Below are 18,435 nucleotides of genomic sequence, written 5' to 3'. Positions count from 1 at the left end.
TATATGAGTCCTGCAGCATCAAATACTCCCAGTCTTGGTACTCAGCATGCTTGGGGTCTCTAGATTTATCTATGCCAGAACACCACATATTTTTATATCTACATGGAAGACAAGGACCATGTCAGTTCCTTTTTGATGTATCAGTGCTTGCCAGCTCAGTACGTATGTGAAATACGATGATGATGAGTTGTTATCTGAATGTCAAAGAGCCTACTCTTTAGGGGACTACAAAAAAGGCAGGTAAATTTACTGTTCTCTGAAAGAGTATCCTTTCAGCATCACACCTGCTAGAAGTCAGAAGCTCATTATGCTCTGTATCTTCCTTGAATTGTTTCTGGAGAGATTAATCCTTTGGTGGAAAAGTCTGAGAACCAGTGATTTAAAGGCAAAGACCAGTAATATAGGAGCAAGTTCATGCACTACTTGTTTTTGTAGAAAAATAAGGAGGCGAATTGAAAGAGAAATGAGGAGGCATCACTTATTCCCTTGGCAAACAACACACACACACATACTAAATGGGAACTCTCATTGTGGATGAAGAAGACAAACAAATGCTGAAGTCCTCCTTCTGTTTGAGGCCTTAGGGAGGGGGCCAAGAGGAACAGAGGTATAGAGGTTCAGAGGTGGAAGTTGGGAACAGAGGACTTGTCCCCGAACCTAAGACCACAGCTGTGCTGAGTTGACACCAGCCAGGAAAAGCATATAAGAGGTGAAGGCTGGTTCTCTCTATCTTATTCCACAGCCATTTTGCTAGATTACTGACCAGTATTTTCTTAGCTTGAACAAACACTGGGCCAAACCTAGCTTTCTTCTTTGGCAGTATTTGGAAGATTAGATTTCTGCACATCAGTACTCTACTGAAAAGATTGTATGTAGAAATAAACTTTACATCTTAGGACACAGTATTGCCTACAGAAGGAAATAGGATTTATCCAGGTCTTGATAAATTACCACACTAGAATTTCTCTAAGCCCTTAGTAAATGGTAGGTATTTAGAATGTTTCCTATTAATTTAACCCCCCCACACCCAAATCAGTAGGCACATAATAGGATCTGTCACTGTGATAGGTGCTGTGTGGAGGTTCAGTGGTTAGGAATATAGATTCAGGGACCAGATTTCCTCAGTTAACTCCAGCCCTGCCACTCACTGGTTATGTGTTCTAGGGCAAGTTACTTAATTTCTCTGTGCCTCAGTTTCTTCATCTGTAAAATGGGGACAATAATTCTGTTTATCTCAAGAGGTTGTTGCAAAGGATAAATGAGATAATATATGTAAAATTCTTGAAAAGCTGTCACAGAGTAAAAGCTATGTATGTATTAGCCATTATTAGTAGTAGTAGTATAGTATTCTTTCAAAATTTAGTGTAATCAAATAAAGTATTTTGAGATTACATGGAATGCTGTTTTTAAAGACTGTCATCATTTGCAGCTATTTACTTGATTTTTGCCCGTGTTGAGCAATTAAAACAAATTCAGAATTTAATTGGTTGCTTAGACTAACATGAGACTTCAAAGTATGACCTCACTTTCATATTCTCCTGTTCATCAAAGCAACCTCATTATTCAGAGTGATTGGCTTTATAATAAAATACCACTTTCTCATATGTTGACGTAATGCAAAAGATTTCATTTGAAAATAGGCTATGTTGGGGTGGGAAAAGAATTCCAGAGCATGAGGTAATGGAAGTTGTCACAAAGGAAAAGATTGATAGGTGTAAAAACCTAAGATGTAAATGTTTCATTCATTAAAAAACTGCATAAAAAAAACAAAAACAAACAAACAAAAAAAAACTGCATAGACCAAATGTAAAGATAAATGTCAAATGGGGATTAAATTGTAAAACAAATACAAAACCAGAAGATTATGTCTTAATATATAAATAGGAAAGCGGACAATTCAGAAAAGAAGAAGTGTTCATGAAAGCATTCCAGACACACTAGGAATTTTTTTAATGTAGGTTAAAACAAGGAGATAGCGCTGTCCACCTAACGATTTGCCAAGAATTCAGAACGAATGCTGACAAGCCTGGAATGGTCTCAGAACATGGACACTAGTATATGCTTGCTGATAAATGGGAAACTGATACAGCCTTTTTGAAGAGCAGTATGATCATATGATTCCCACTTCTGTATATTCTAAGAAAATAATCAGATATAATTAAATTCTAAGAATATGAATATTGACTACTTTTTAAGCAAAACATTGAAAGAAATCTAAAAGTCCAACAACAGATGAATGATTCAATAAATTATGGCTTATCCATAGCATGGAATTGTTTTACAGTCATTAAAAATGATGTTTTAGAAGAATTTTGAATAGCATGGAAAAATATTTATGTTAACTGATTAAGCAAAGCATTCAACTATACAAACATTGTCAGCTATATGGAGAAAACACTAAATGAAAATACTCCAAAATATAAATGGCTACTCTTTCTGGGTAGTGGGATAATGGATGACTTTTGTTTCCTTTATAATTTTCCTATAATAAACACAATTGTTTTACCAGAATTGGAAACGATTTTTTTAAAAGACTTTAAAAGTTTTTTATCAGAACTTGAAGTGCTTTTAAAAAGAGTTTAAAGAGTTTAAAAGTAACCTGCTCTGGGCATAGCAATCCAGTTTCCAGTTTTATTCTAAGTGCATATAAGCTATGAGGAACTAGCCTTTGATTAGGAGTATGAAGACCTCCTCATGAATAAAGTCCACGAGTTTTGGTGCTTATAATTTTTGGTACTTCATTTAGCTGCTCAGAATTCTTTTTATTTTCTGACTTCAGCCATAATCTGGATAACTGAGATTAATAGTATCATGGCGTACTTGCTCAGTAAGGTGGATTTTTTTTCCTTTTTAATAGTAAAGTAAAATGAAAATCCTTATAAGGCAACCAGGCTTATTTTCCTTTCAGGGCCTATTCTCCAAAGTGGAGGGGAAGCCAAGTCCAAAAGAAGAACGTGCTTGCCGGCCCCGTGCCCCAAGTCCGGTAACGTCAGCTTGTGGAACATCCTGAGAACTAACATCGGGAAGGACCTGTCTAAGGTGGCCATGCCAGTGGAACTCAATGAGCCCCTCAACACGCTGCAGAGGCTGTGTGAGGAGCTGGAGTACAGCGAGCTCCTGGACAAGGCTGCCCAGACGCCCAGTGCCCTGGAGAGGATGGTGAGCACTGCAGGCGCGGTGGCCACTCACAGGACCCAGCAGAGCCAAGACGGGCACAGCCAGGGCTCCTGTCCCTCCGGTTCCCATCTGGATTGCCCGTCAGATAGGTTCATTTCCCAGCCACCTCCACTTCCCCTCCGCCTGGCTGTTTTCAGTCAGGAATTGCCACTGGGCACAGCTTCCCTGTGACAGCTGCGGCCTGGGGGTAGTTCTGCTCTGTGGTTTTGGGCTTCCTCTTTCTCCAGAACCTTCCATGGGATTGTCCTGATATTGCCTGGCTGGAAGACATGTCTTGAGGGCTGTCTGAGTATTTTACTACCCTGAGTGGATAGAACTTAATTTTTGGAGCTGGTTGTTTTGTTTTGTTTTGTTTCATCCAGGGTAAATTTCCCTTGAGAACGTTTTTGTTTATTTTTGGAATTGTCCTATCAGCCCCTAAATTTTTAGAAAATATCATTCACTCACAGGTTTCACATCAGAAAGATTCTTCTCCCCCCTGCGCTTCTTTTTTTTTGAATTAATTTTTATCAGAGTGTAGTTGATCCCCCACACACACTTCTTATTTTATAGAATAAGTTTTTTAAAAAGACCTCATCCTAGAAAGATTAACCTTCTGTTTTCTACTCAGTATCAATTCTAATCAAGTGATGGGGCTTCTGATGTAGGGGTCTCCAAGTATTTCTCATCCTTCCCCTGTCTTGTGGGGATGGGGTTAGGGGTACCTTAGTGGCAAGACTGTGGCCAAATCAGCCCTTTCTGTGACTGTGGCTATTTGTTCTTCAAAACTGAGTGTCTCTTCCTCTTTTTGCCTCCTGGTATGTTACCTGCTCAACAGAAAGGTCATTGTTTGTGTGGGATGCTGGGACATGAGTGTCTTCCCGCCAAATGCAGCATACCTGCCCTAGGCATTTGCTGATTGGCTAAGCGGGACAGTACGCCCCCAGCCTCAGGGACCCAGCTATACATCACTGTCTCACTGTTGGAGGATGCCATTGTTTTCTAAATTGTACACATTCTGCAGTTTAAACCCTCATTAAAACTTCAATTTCTTCAGTGATTTGAGGATTAAGGGAAAATCTTAACTACTAGTTGAAAGAGACATCCCGTCTCATCCCATAGTGTCTCCTGGGACTTCTCCCATCAAAGAGATTTTCTTTCTTGATACTAATGATAATCAGAGTAGGAGAGAAAAACAAGCTGTTTATTTTTTGTCTTCTTTGTTACTCTTCCCCAGAGAATTTCTGTGAACAAAGGGAGGCAAATAGCTGCCAAGGCAAGTGAAAAGTTATCATTCGTGGACAGTACTTTTCTTTAAAGAAAATGATTGGCTCTGAAGATGAAAGCATTCTTAAAAGGTGTTTCATTCTTGTAGCAATTTAGAGACCCTTAGGATGTCAGCTGATTGAGTGGTGTCATTGACCTTGAGAAGAAGTTTGAGGAAAGGCATCAGTACATTAGGAAGGGAAAGTTCAGGTAAGAATTGAGGATGAACCTAGCCCATGGATTGTGTTCACTGCTCTGAGTATGAAGGTTAGCTCTACCCCTGCAGAGATTCTCTCTCATATTGTCAGCCCACAAGGAGGATGCTTTGTTTTGCCTGCTCCCTCCCTCCTTTCTCCCCCTACACCATGAATGATACCAGGTTCTTTTATAAATGTGTTATATGTTAAATTGTGAAGGTGATTCAGGGTTGATTCAGCATTCCATGTAGACGTGTGACCTTGCTGTTTATCAGGTAACAGACATCTGAGGAAGCAAAGAGAGGAACACATACCCAAGTTTCAAGAACAGACTGAATTGAGCACAGCAAATTGATTTTTATAAGCTCTCCAGCTGCTCTAGAGTGTTGTGAGGTGGTAAGGTGGGACCAGTTTTCAAAAGGCTGTTGAAAGTTATGTGACTGGTGAACATTTATGAAAGGCACACAGCTGTTTTTTTTCCAATATAAGAAACTTCATGGGGGCTTCCCTGGTGGCGCAGTGGTTGAGAATCTGCCTGCCAATGCAGGGGACAGGGGTTCGAGCCCTGGTCTGGGAAGATCCCACATGCCGCGGAGCAACTAGCCCCGTGAGCCACAAATACTGAGCCTGCGCGTCTGGAGCCTGTGCTCCGCAACGAGAGGCCGCGATAGTGAGAGGCCCGCGCACCGCGATGAGGAATGGCCCCCACTTGCCGCAACTAGAGAAAGCCCTTACACAGAAACGAAGAGCCAACACAGCCATAAATAAATGAATAAATAAATAAATAAAAAATAAAATTTAAAAAAAAGAAACTTCATGAAATGAGCTGAGAAGAGGAAATATTGAGATTATTATTCTGTATTAGAAAGGAAAATTTGCTATTGCTACTTAGGTTTAATGTTTTGCCCCTTGCTCCTCAAAAGACCAAAAAGGATACAGACGCACCTCAGAGATATTGCGAATTTGGTTCCCGACCACTGCGATAAAGCAAATATTACAATAAAGTGGGTCACATGAAGTTTTTGGTTTCCCAGTGCATCTAAAATTTATGTTTACACTATACTATAGTCTATTAAGTGTACAATAGCATTATATCTTAAAAAAACAAGGTATACACCTTAACTTAAAAAAATACTTTATTGGGGCTTCCCTGGTGGCGCAGTGGTTGAGAGTCTGCCTGCCGATGCAGGGGACACGGGTTCGTGCCCCGGTCCGGGAAGATCCCATGTGCCGTGGAGCGGCTGGGCCCGTGAGCCATGGCCGCTGAGCCTGCGCGTCCGGAGCCTGTGCTCCGCAATGGGAGAGGCCACAGCGGTGATAGGCCTACATACCGCAAAAAAAAAAAAAAAAAAAAAAAAAAAAACTTTATTGCTAAAAAATGCTAACCATCAATGCACCAGAGCCTTCATTGAGTGGTGGTAGTAACATCACTGATCACAGATCACCATAACAAGTATAATAATAATGAAAAAGTTTGAAATAATGTGAGAAGTATCAAAATGGGACACAGAGACATGAAGTGAGCAAATGCTCTTGGAAAAATGGTGCCAATAGACTTACTTGATGCAAGGTTGCCACAAACCTTCAATTTATTAAAAACGAAGTTTCTACAAAGCACAATAAAACGAGGTGTGCCTGTACTGTGGCTCTTTGGTGCCCTGAAAGGGGAACTGTGGAAAATGCTGAGACCCTCACAGCCAGGGCCATTAAAGGATTTTTCTCATTTCGTGTTCACCTATAGTTTTCCTTCCTTTTCCTTTTTGAGTTTTCATTTTTCCTCTCAGAAAAGCAGAACTTCTTAAAAGGCACTGTGCTCTGTTCCAGGCTCAGGAAATGACTCCCACAGATTTTCTTTGGTCAAAATGAGGGGTTTTTTTGGTTTCTACAATATCAAATTGTGAATGATTAAACTTAGGGTGCTATTCCTGAATTTTTTTTTTATATTGGAGTAGAGTTGATTAGCAACGTTGTGTTAGTTTCAGGTGTCAGCAAAGTGATTCCAGTTATACATATAACACATGTATCAATTCTTTTTTAAGTTCTTTCCCCATTTAGGTTATTACAGAGTATTGAGCAGAGTTCCCTGTGGCTTATTCCTGAATTTTGAGAGAAGTTTAGCTTTTTTCATACTCTTCGTCCCTCTCCTCCTCAAAAGCCTTAGCACGACCTCAGGATTCTCAGATAGTGGCTGGTTTAGAGGGACTGACTCACCATCTTGAAACCTTCTTCCCACTTGTAGGCATCAGACCAAATGGACAATCTGAAAAGGTCTGGTCCACTTTGTCCTGGGCCAAAATGAACACTATTTAAACCTACAACTTGAAACCAAAGTCGGTTTGGGTGTCTTTAAACCAGGGACAAATCTTTGGCTTTTTGAGATAAACTGTAAAGAGAGAAAGAGAGGTTTTATTTTGTTCATGTCTTTGTTCATAAAAATAAATTTCTTGGTGATGGAGAAATAACCAGGTTCTCTCCACTCTCGCTAGGTGTACGTGGCAGCCTTCGCCGTGTCCGCATATGCATCTAGCTACTTCCGCGCTGGGAGCAAGCCCTTTAATCCAGTTCTTGGAGAAACGTATGAGTGTATTCGTGAGGACAAGGGCTTCCAGTTTTTTTCAGAACAGGTGGGTATACACCCTTTTTGTTTGTTGGGAGAAGTTGCTTATGCCTCCCATTAAATGTGCTTTTGAAATATTTATATTCCACCTTTCACTGGCTTCAAAGCAACTGAGATAATTACAGTGCCTTTACACATAAAGAGAGGGATCAGTTTCCTTCTACTGAAACATCTCCGCCACACATGGGCATAAATGCGCTAGCCAGGCTGAGGCTTGTTTGGCCATATGCATCGTCAGAGCCCTTTCTGTTGAAAGTTGTAGTGGAGAAGGACTTTTTTTTTTTTAATTTAATTTTATTTATTTTTTTATACAGCAGGTTGTTATTAGTCATCAATTTTATACACCAGCGTATACATGTCAATCCCAATCACCCGCCCAGTTCAGCACACCACTATCCCCAACCCCCACCGCTTTCCCCCCGTGGTGTCCATACATTTGTTGTATACATCTGTCTCTCAATTTCTGCCCTGCAAACCGGTTCATCTGTACCAATTTTCTAGGTTCCACGTATATGCGCTAATATACAATGTCTGTTTTTCTCTTTCTGACTTACTTCACTCTCTATGACAGTCTCTAGATCCATCCACGTCTCTACAACTGACCCAATTTCGTTCCTTTTTATGGCTGAGTAATATTCCGTTGTATATATGTACCACATCTTCTTTATCCATTCGCCTGTCAATGGGCATTTATGTTGCTTCCGTGACCTGGCTATTGTAAATAGTGCTGCAATGAATGTTAGGGTGCATGTGTCTTTCTGAATTACGGTTTTCTCAGGGTATATGCCCAGTAGTGGGATTGCTGGATCATATGGTAGTTCTATTTTTAGTTTTTTAAGGAACCTAGATACTGTTCTCCATAGTGACTGTACCAATTTACATTCCCACCAACAGTGCAAGAGGGTTCCCTTTTCTCCACACCCTCTCCAGCATTTGTTGTTTGTAGATTTTCTGATGATGCCCATTCTAACTGGTGTGAGGTGATACCTCATTGTAGTTTTGATTTGCATTTCTTTAATAATTAGTGATGTTGAGCAGCTTTTCATGTGCCTGTTGGCCATCTGTATGTCTTCTTTGGAGAAATGTCTGTTTAGGTCTTCTGCCCATTTTTGGATTGGGTTGTTTTTTCTTTTGATATTGAGCTGCATGAGTTGCTTGTATGTTTTGGAGATTAATCCTTTGTCTGTTGATTCATTTGCAAATATTTTCTCCCCTTCTGAGGGTTGTCTTTTCATCTTGTTTATGGTTTCCTTTGCTGTGCAAAAGCTTTGAAGTTTCATTAGGTCCCATTTGTTGATTTTTGTTTTTATTTCCATTACTCTAGGATGTGGATCAAAAAAGATCTTGCTGTGATTTATGTCAGAGTGTTCTTCCTAAGTTTTCCTATAAGAGTTTTATAGTGTCCGGTCTTACATTTAGGTCTCTAATCCATTTTGAGTTTATTTTTGTGTATGGTGTTAGGAAGTGTTCTAATTTCATTCTTTTACATGTAGCTGTCCAGTTTTCCCATCACCACTTATTGAAAAGACTGTCTTTTCTCTATTGTATATCCTTGCCTCCTTTGTCATAGATTAGTTGACCATAGGTGTGTGGGTTTATCTCTGGGCTTTCTATCTTGTTCCATTGTTCTATATTTCTGTTTTTGTGCAAGTACCATATTGTCTTGATTACTGTAGCTTTGTAGTGTAGTCTGAAGGCAGGGGGTCTGATTCCTCCAGGTCCGTTTTTCTTTCTCAAGACTGCTTTGGCTATTCGGGGTCTTTTGTGTCTCCATACAAATTTTAAGATTTTTTGTTCTAGTTCTGTAAAAAATGCCATTGGTAATTTGATAGGGATTGCATTGAATCTGTAGATTGCTTTGGGTAGTATAGTCATTTTCATAATATTGATTCTTCCAATCCAAGAACATGGTATATTTCTCCATATGTTGGTATCATCTTTAATTTCTTTCATCAGTGTCTTGTAGTTTTCTGCATACAGGTCTGTTGTCTCCCTAGATGGGTTTATTCCTAGGTATTTTATTCTTTTTGTTGCAGTGGTAAATGGGAGTGTTTCCTTAATTTCTCTTTCAGATTTTTCATCTTTAGTATATAGGAATGCTATATTAGAGGAAATGCTTTCAGTTTTTCACCATTGAGAATGATCTTTGATGTGGGTTTGTTGTATATGGCCTTTATTATGTTGAGGTAGTTTCCCTCTATGCCCACTTTCTGGAGAGTTTTTATCATAAATGGGTGTTGAATTTTGTCAAAAGCTTTTTCTGCATCTATTGACATGATCATATGGTTTTTCTTTTTCAATTTATTGATGCGGTATATCACATTGATTGATTTGTGTATATTGTAGAATCCTTGCATCCTTGGGATAAATCCCCCTTGATCATAGTTTATGATCCTTTTGATGTGTTGTTGGATTCTGTTTGCTAGTATTTTGCTGAGGATTTTTACATCTATATTCATCAGTGATATTGGTCTGTAATTTTCTTTTTTTGTAGTATCTTTGTCTGGTTTTGGTATCAGGGTGATTGTGGCCTCATAGAATGAGTTTGGGAGTGTTCCTTCCTCTGCAAATTTTTGGAGGAGTTTGAGAAGAATGGGTGTTAGCTCTTCTCTGAATGTTTGATAGAATAGACCTGTTAAGCCATCTGGTCCTGGACTTTTGTTAGTTGGAAGATTTTTAATCACAGTTTCAATTTCATTACTTGTAATTGGTCTGTTCATATTTTCTATTTCTTCCTGGTTCAGTCTTGGAAGGTTATACCTTTCTAAGAATTTGTCCATTTCTTCCAGGTTGTCCATTTTATTGGCATAGAGTTGTTTGTAGTCATCTTTTAGGATGCTTTGTATTTCTGTGGTGTCTGTTGTAACTTCTCCTTTTTCATTTCTAATTTTATGGATTTGAGTCCTCTCCCTCTTTTTCTTGATGAGTCTGGCTAATGGTTTATGAATTCTGTTTATCTTCTCAAAGAACCAGCTCTTAGTTTTATTGATCTTTGCTGTTGTTTTCTTTATTTCTATTTCATTTATTTCTGCTCTGATCTTTATGATTTCTTTCCTTCTGATAACTTTGGGTTTTGTTTGTTCTTCTTTCTCTAGTTCTTTTAGGTATACTGTTAGATTATGTGAGATTTTTCTTATTTCCTGAGGTAGGCTTGTATAGCTATAAACTTCCCTGTTAGAACTGCTTTTGCTGCATCCCATAGGTTTTGGATCGTCGTGTTTTCATTGTCATTTTTCTCTAGGTATTTTTTGATTTCCTCTTTGGTTTCTTCAGTGATCTCTTGGTTATTTAGTAACATATTGTTTAGCCTCCATGTATTTGTGTTTTTTATGTTTTTTCCCCTGTAATTGATTTCTAATCTCATAGTGTTGTGGTCAGAAAAGATGCTTGATATGATTTCAATGTTCTTAAATTTACTGAGGCTTGATGTGTGACCCAAGATATGATCTATCCTGGAGAATGTTCCATGTGCACTTGAGAAGAAAGTGTAATCTGCTGTTTCTGGATGGAATGTCCTATAAATATCAATTAAATCCATCTGGTCTTCTGTGTCATTTAAAGCTTGTATTTCCTTATTAATTTTCTGTTTGGTTGATCTGTCGATTGGTGTTAAGTGAGGTGTTAAAGTCCCTCACTATTATTGTGTTACTGTCGATTTCCTCTTTTATAGCAGTTAGCAGTTGCCTTATGTATTGAGGTGCTCCTATGTTGGGTGCATGTACATTTATAATTTTTATATCTTCTTCTTGGATTGATCCCTTGATCATTATATAGTGTCCTTCCTTGTCTCTTGTAACATTCGTTATGTTAAAGTCTATTTTGTCTGATATGAGTATTGCTACTCCCGCTTTCTTTTGATTTCCATTTGCATGGAATATATTTTTCTATCCCCTCACTTTCAGTCTGAATGTGTTCCTAGGTCTAAAGTGGGTCTCTTGTAGTCAGCATATATATGGGTCTTGTTTTTGTATCCATTCAGCAAGCCTGTGTCTTTTGATTGGAGCATTTAATCCATTCACATTTAAGGTAATTATTGATATATATGTTACTATGACCATTTTCTTAATCGTTTTTGTTTTGTTTTTGTAGGTCCTTTTCTTCTCTTGTGTTTCGCACTCAGCATTCCTTTAGCATTTGTTGTAGAGCTGGTTTGGTGGTGCTGAATTCTCTTAGCTTTTGCTTGTCTGTAAACCTTTTGATTTCTCCATGGAATCTGAATGAGATCCTTGCTGGGTAGAGTAATCTTGGTTGTACGTTCTTCCCTTTTATCACTTTAAGTATATCATGCCACTCCCTTCTGGCTTGTGTAGTTTCTGCTGAGAAATCAGCTGTTCACCTTATGGGAGTTCCCTTGTATGTTATTTGTCATTTTTCCCTTGCTGCTTTCAATAATTTTTGTTTGTCTTTAATTTTTGCCAGTTTGATTACCATGTGTCTCAGCATGCTTCTCCTTGGATTTATCCTGTATGGAACTCTCTGCCCTTTCTGGACTTGGGTGGCTATTTCCTTTCCTATGTTAGGGAAGTTTTTGACTATAATCTCTTCAAATATTTTCTCCGTTCCTTTCTCTCTCTCTTCTCCTTCTGGGACCCCTATAATGCGAATGTTGTTGCATTTAATGTTGTCCCAGAGGTCTGTTAGGCTGTCTTCATTTCTTTTCATTCTTTTTTCTCTATTCTGTTCTGCAGCAGTGAATTCCACCATTCTGTCTTCCCGGTCACTTATTCGTTCTTCTGCCTCAGTTATTCTGCTATTGATTCCTTCTAGTGTATTTTTCATTTCAGTTATTGTATTGTTCATCTCTGTTTGTTTGTTCTTTAATTCTTCTATGTCTTCGTTAAACATTTCTTGCATCGTCTCAATCTTGACCTCCCTTCTTTTTCCGAGGTCCTGGATCATCTTCACTATCCGTATTCTGATTTCTTTTTCTGGGAGGTTACCTGTCTCCACTTCATTTAGTTGTTTCTCTGGGGTTTTATGTTGTTCCTTCATCTGGTACATAGCCCTCTGCCTTCTCATCTTGTCTATCTTTCTGTGAATGAGGGTTTTTTTTTCCACCTTCTGCAGGATTGTATTTCTTCTTGCTTCTGCTGTCTGCCCTCTGATCAGTGAGGCTATCTAAGAGGCTTGTGCAAGTGTCCTCATGGGAGGGACTGGTAGTGGGTAGAGCTGGCTGTTGCTCTGGTGGGCAGAGCTTAGTAAACCTTTAATCCACTTGACTGCTGATGGGTGAGGCTGGGTTCCCTCCCTGTTGGTTGTTTGGCCTGAGGCGACCCCAAGCTGGAGCCTACCCGAGCTCTTTGGTGAGGCTAATGGGGGACTCTGGGAAGGCTCATGCCAAGGAGTACTTCCCAGAACTTCTGTTGCCAGTGTTCTTGTCCTTACGGTGAGACAGAGCCACCCCCCACCTCTGCAGGAGACCCTCCAACACTAGCAGGTAGGTCTGGTTCAGTGTCCTGTGGGGTCACTGCTCCTTCCCCTGGGTCCCGATGCTCACACTACTTTGTGTGTTCCCTCCAAGAGTGGAGTCTCTGTTTCTCCCAGTCCTGTCGAAGTCCTGCAGTCAAATCCCGCTAGCCTTCAATGTCTGATTCTCTAGGAATTCCTCCTCCCGTTGCCCGATCCCCAGGTTGGGAAGCCTGATGTGGGGCTCAGAACCTTCACTCCAGTGGGTGGATTTCTGTGGTATTAGTGTGTGGGGAGGGACTTTTAAAGCATGAATCATTTGCCCAACTGCAACTTAGAGATTGGAAGTGTGCACCCTAGCTTGCTGAATCATCCTTTTAGAGCAGGAGCACCCCCATCAGGAGGGGCAGCACCAAATAAACACATTATTCTTGATTTTGATTTAAGAGGAATCCTTCATTCGTGTTTTTATTCATTCCATCCATAAATATTTCTTGAGACGATACCACCTGCCTGTCACTGTTCCTGGTGCTGGGATACTGCAGTGGGTGGGAACTGGGGGCAGACAAGAATGCCTGTCCCTCATCCAGTGGATGGACATACCTTATGCTTATGCAGCTTGAGTTCCCTGAGGAAGTTCCACAAGACCCTTCCCACCTGAGTTAACAGAGAATAATATTCAAGTACAGTATCTCTGGAGTCAGCCAGCCTAGATTCAAATCTCAGCTCTCCCTCTCACTAGCACTTAGAGCACTTATACTTGAAGTATAAAGTGTTATATGAAGGTTTGTTGTCGTTATTGACGTATGACAGCATGGTTTGCCGTAGTGGAATGTTGGGGACGTCGAAAACCTCTGTCAGTAAGGAATTGTTTAGCTAAAATAGAGTGCATCCTGCCTGAAAATAAAGAGCATTTCTCTCCCATCTGGTTAAGGCAGCACCTGATTATGTCTACCCTCTGTATATCCCTAAATGTCAGCCTGGGAACATGAAACATCATTGATACATTTCTCGCCTCTCAATTCTTAGAAAACTGAGGAAGAAGGGATGGGTTGCTAAAACATTATTTTCCTTCTGTTATCTTGCTGCCTTCTTTATCAGTGGACTGGTATTATGGGAGTAGGAAGGGGAGGGTGGTGTGGCTGAGAGACTTATGAAGATGGTAGTTGTGTTAACTGTGAATTATGAGCACCATTCTCTGAAACTCAAAGGAAAATGACTATACAATAATCCCAAAGCACATTTTCAATCGCTTTCCAGTTAGCAGCTAAAACGAGAAATTAAACACTGATATTGGGGCGGTAGGGGGTTAAATCAGTAGTTAAAGGATAAGATAATCTGATTCAAATTCAACTGGGTTATTTAAATACTAAATCTAAAATGGAATGTGAATAAATGAAAATATAATTTGGTTACCATGGTATTACATGCACTCATGTGAAAAAACAAAGGCCAAAAATAGCTCCAAACTACAGCAGATGATCAGGACAGGATGAATAGGTAGAAGAAAAGAGTAGTAACGTGAGCTTGTGTAAAGCTGAGCTTCAATCCCACAAGCCCTTGATGGGGCAGGGCTGATTCAGGATCTGCACGTCGTTCCACTGTGGTGGCCGGGAGAGAGAAAGCAGAGCTCCTGGGCGCATGTGCACAGAGACAGAAAGAGCATTACATAAGTTAGTCTTTAGTTCCATGAAATGGATCTCAGGGAAATAAGCAAGAAAGAGATCTGGTCGTTGTTAGTAGCATAGGGCATGCTGGGTGTAATATGGACCTGCTTTAAAATCCTAACCCCGCCACTTTGTGTGTGGCCTTGTATGAGCTACTTAAACTTTCTGAAACTCAGTTGTTTCTTTATCTGTAAAATAGGAATGATCATGCTTAGCTCATAGGTTGCAGGAAGGCTAAGTGAAATAACACATTGATATATAAAGCACATTCAGTACCTGGTTATTGCTCTTATATTTAGAGGCAACTTTTAAAATGCTTTTTTTTTTTTTTTTTTTTTTTTGCGGTACGCGGGCCTCTCACTGTTGTGGCCTCTCCCGTTGCGGAGCACAGGCTCTGGACGCGCAGGCTCAGCGGCCCTGGCTCACGGGCCTAGCCGCTCCGCGGCATGTGGGATCTTCCCGGACTGGGGCACAAACCCATGCCCCCTGCATCGGCAGGCAGACTCTCAACCACTGCTCCACCAGGGAAGCCCTAAAATGCTTTTTAATACACAGTGTTAAGAACACTTAGAGGAGTGTTGAAATAAGATGTGCTATATCTACTGCACTGATTCAAGTGGTTTGAAGGTGGCATAATGCCACTGGTGAGTCTCTGACACAAAGCCAGCCATGAGGCACCCAGGAGTCCTCACAGCTGGCTTCACCATGGGGATACCACCAGTCCTGATCATGAGGGAGCCACTTCATCTGTCTTGAATTTAGCCTTATGGGCTAGATAGTTGATTCTTTAAATATACCTGAGAATGGATGAGCCTTTCAGGGACATAATCACACTAGCTAAGGTTATAAGAGACATACGTAAACCAGAATGCTACTATATGCCTTTAGCATGAAAAGTAGACCTGCCATGGGGACCAGATGCCTTTGGTCAGCCTGACCAGTGATGCTTTCCCCATAGACTACTTAGGAAGACAGAATTGTAGTCATCACGTAAGTGTACAGTGAGAAGGAGAGGTGGCTATTTAATTCAGTGTGGCAGGCTGTCCACTGCCACAGAAGTGAAAAGGGTTTTGACCGGGGCCTTCCTTTCCTGGCCAGCAGGAGAAACATCAATTCAGCCTCCCCCACTCCCTCTCTCGCCCCTGTTGGTTATGCTGGCCTGGCGACCTGTTGTGCATGAAGGCTTTCTAATTTAACGCATCTAAAGAGCATGCCAGAGCATTTATTCTGTTTCATGCTGGTACCTGCCAGTCTGGCTCCTTCCGCTTCTGACCCAGGAGATGTTCTGTTACAGAGACAGCATGACTCTACCCTTGTCTATTTAGGTGTAGGTGATGGACTTCCGCTTTCAGAATTTGGGGCTTCTTTGCTTTCTTGTATCTCTCTACAATAAGTAGAGCTTGCTGAATGACTAATATAATAAACTGAACAGGACCCCGAATTAAGATTTTGGGGTGGAATTTTATTCTAAGGAGGACATTGATGGAAATCATATCTCCAAGTAAAAGGACCTGGAAAGAAACAAAGCTAACTCAGCTTTTCTACTGAGTTTTCTAGACAGCGGGGTCAGGTGATTTGGAAAGTGATGTCTATCCCTTTCCTCCAAGCCCTTAGGTTTTGTGGCTTGTGGTTTTGGTGGGTATGGGGATGTTTGGAGTCGTCGGTGATTAAGGAAGTTGAAGTAAGTACTATTGCGCAGAGTTCAGCTATGTGGAAGCTTGCCCCCTTTACCTTGTATCTCATGTAGAAGACCCAAAAATGCAGGAGCAAAATGACTCGTGCAGTCAGAAACGAGAGAAAGCATTTGCTGTTCAAGTTTTCCTCCTAACAATTAACTAGTATTATGCTTGCAGGGTGCTTTATGCTTTTCAAACTTGTACAGGACCTTATTTGATCTTCACAATACCCCTGTGTGGCAAGTGGGGTGAGGATCAGTTACAGGTGAGGAAACTGACGCCTAGGCCCATCAGCACCTTCCAGTGGCCCTCAGCTGCACCCTCTGTTTCTATTCCAGCATCCTGTCTCCCTCACCTTTTTTTGGTGTCTCTTGTGTGGGTTTAGTGCTTAAAGCTGCCGGAGTCATCAGCTGCCGATGTGAAAACAGCCTTTTGTACACTGTTCAGACTATGGGATTTTGCCTCTCATTGTCACATAAACCTTTCATCCTCCAAACTCACGTAGGACTTTGTTCTCAACTCCCATTGTGGGCTGGGCAGTGGCCTTTGTGAACAAGAAATATTCAGGAATCGATCATAAACATTCCCGTCATATGTGCTAACCTCTGACTGTTCCACCTTCTCAGGGGAGGAGTTTCCTTTTTTTCCAAGGGAATCCAGAAGGAAAGGACTTCCTTTCCCTTGTCAGGGACCGAGGATCCTGCCGGTAGTTTCTTCTTCCTTGGTTCTCGGGCAGCCTGGGTGGAGCTTCATCAGGGACTGGACGGGTCAGAAAACTCATTTCAGTTTGCTTTGCTTCTTTGTTTTGTACCTTTGGGAACAAAAGTACAAAAGTTGGTGTCTATAAAGGATACACAGTTAAGCTATTGTCTAAAAGTGGCTTTTCCTAATTACCTGGAACTTCAGTTGTCAGGTCACTGTTCAAGCCCTTTTCACCAGTTACCCACCCAGCCACTACTGTTGAGTTTCTGACAGAAAAGCTGAGCAGTTATTGAGTTACTAAAATGTAAGAGATTCAATTGAAGTCTTTTATCTTTTGCTTCATGGGTTCAGCCCTTCTTCCTTTTCTGTTTCATCAGAACTCTGAACGAACATTATTCTTGGCTGGATTTAAAAATACCATACTTATCACTCCCCCCGCCCCACTGTTGCACACCCACATCACCCGTCTGAATAGTTCTTTCATGTACTAGTAGTCAGGGTTATTTACTTCTGATTAAAGTGGCAGCTTGTTTAAAGACATTATCAGGGGAAATTCAAGCTGTTCAAATAAAATAAGCAGTAAATCAACTGTAAGGTGACTAAACCAGTACTTCTGCATTTCTAGGTCAAGTCATTATTTAATGTAGTTTTTAGTTTTTGTTTTTGTTTTTTTAAAGAAACCATGTATTTATCAAATAAATGCTTAACTCTGAACTTAGGGAAAGAGAAAATAATTGGCAACTGTATTTTCCCCAAAATCAGGCCAGTATCCTTGGCACCCTCCTTAATAGCTTTCTCTTATAATCCACGTCCTATTCATCAGCAAATCCTAGGATCTTCCTTCCAAAACCAGCCATTTTCACTGCCACCCCACTGGTGCTGGCCACCAAGCCCAAGCCATCGGCATCAATGACTGGGCTTGTTGCGATAGACTCATCAACTGGTCTCTTGTTTCCATAGCCAATTCTGCACTCAGCAGCCAGAGTGATTGCTCTCACGATTTCCCCAGTCACTTGGAATCAAATCCCAAGTCCTGGCTATGGCCCACAAAGCCCTGCAAGATGCCACCCCCAGATATCATGCCTCCTCCCACTTTGACTCATTTAGCTTTAGCCATGCTGGCCTTTTTTTTTTCTTTTTTTTTTTTCTGTGGTACACGGGCCTCTCACTGCTGTGGCCTCTCCCGTTGCAGAGCACAGGCTCCGGATGCACAGACTCAGCGGCCATGGCTCACGGGCCTAGCCGCTCCGCGGCATGTGGGATCCTCCCGGACCGGGGCACGAACCTGTGTCCCCTGCATCGGCAGGCGGACTCTCAACCACTGCACCACCAGGGAAGCCCCATGCTGGCCTTTTTGCTTCTCCTAAAATATATCGGGCATTTGTCAGCCCTGGGTAGTGGCTGTGTCCTCTGACCTGGATATACTTCCCTCAGCTATCCGTGTGGTTAACTGCCTTATTTCTCTTAGTCTCAGAGGTTTCTATCACAGAGTCCTGCCCCTACCACTCTGTCTGATATGATACTTCCACTTACCATCTGCCATCCTCCATCCTCATCCTTGCTTTTTTCTCCTTTACTACTGACAAATTATGTACTTATTTGTTTAATAGTCTGTCTCACCCACTTCTGCACTAAAATGTCAACTCCAGGAGGGTAAAGATTTTTGTTTCTTTTGTTTCTCATTTTATCCGCAGTGACTAAGACAGTGCCTGACACATCACAGGCAATCAGCAAATGTTTGATGAATT

The 18,435-nt window shown here is 41.1% G+C and overlaps 1 protein-coding gene across 4 annotated transcripts in view; it reads left to right on the top strand.

The window, feature by feature from the left end:
* OSBPL3 (oxysterol binding protein like 3) overlaps positions 1-18,435 on the top strand; it is a gene marked incomplete at its 5' end in the record, with an annotated part of 89,270 nt that overhangs the window by 50,899 nt on the left and 19,936 nt on the right. For all 4 annotated transcript variants that reach the window (XM_079711927.1, XM_079711925.1, XM_079711926.1 and 1 more), the window contains 2 exons: positions 2,909-3,159; positions 7,106-7,243. In XM_079711927.1, coding sequence (XP_079568053.1) covers positions 2,909-3,159; positions 7,106-7,243 — 389 coding nt within the window. The remainder of the gene's footprint in view (positions 1-2,908; positions 3,160-7,105; positions 7,244-18,435) is intronic.

This window comes from Hyperoodon ampullatus (assembly GCF_949752795.1).
Source record: "Hyperoodon ampullatus genome assembly, chromosome: 9".
In the NCBI taxonomy this organism is placed as follows: Eukaryota; Metazoa; Chordata; class Mammalia; order Artiodactyla; family Ziphiidae; genus Hyperoodon; species Hyperoodon ampullatus.
This window is presented reverse-complemented; position numbering and strand designations above follow the sequence as displayed.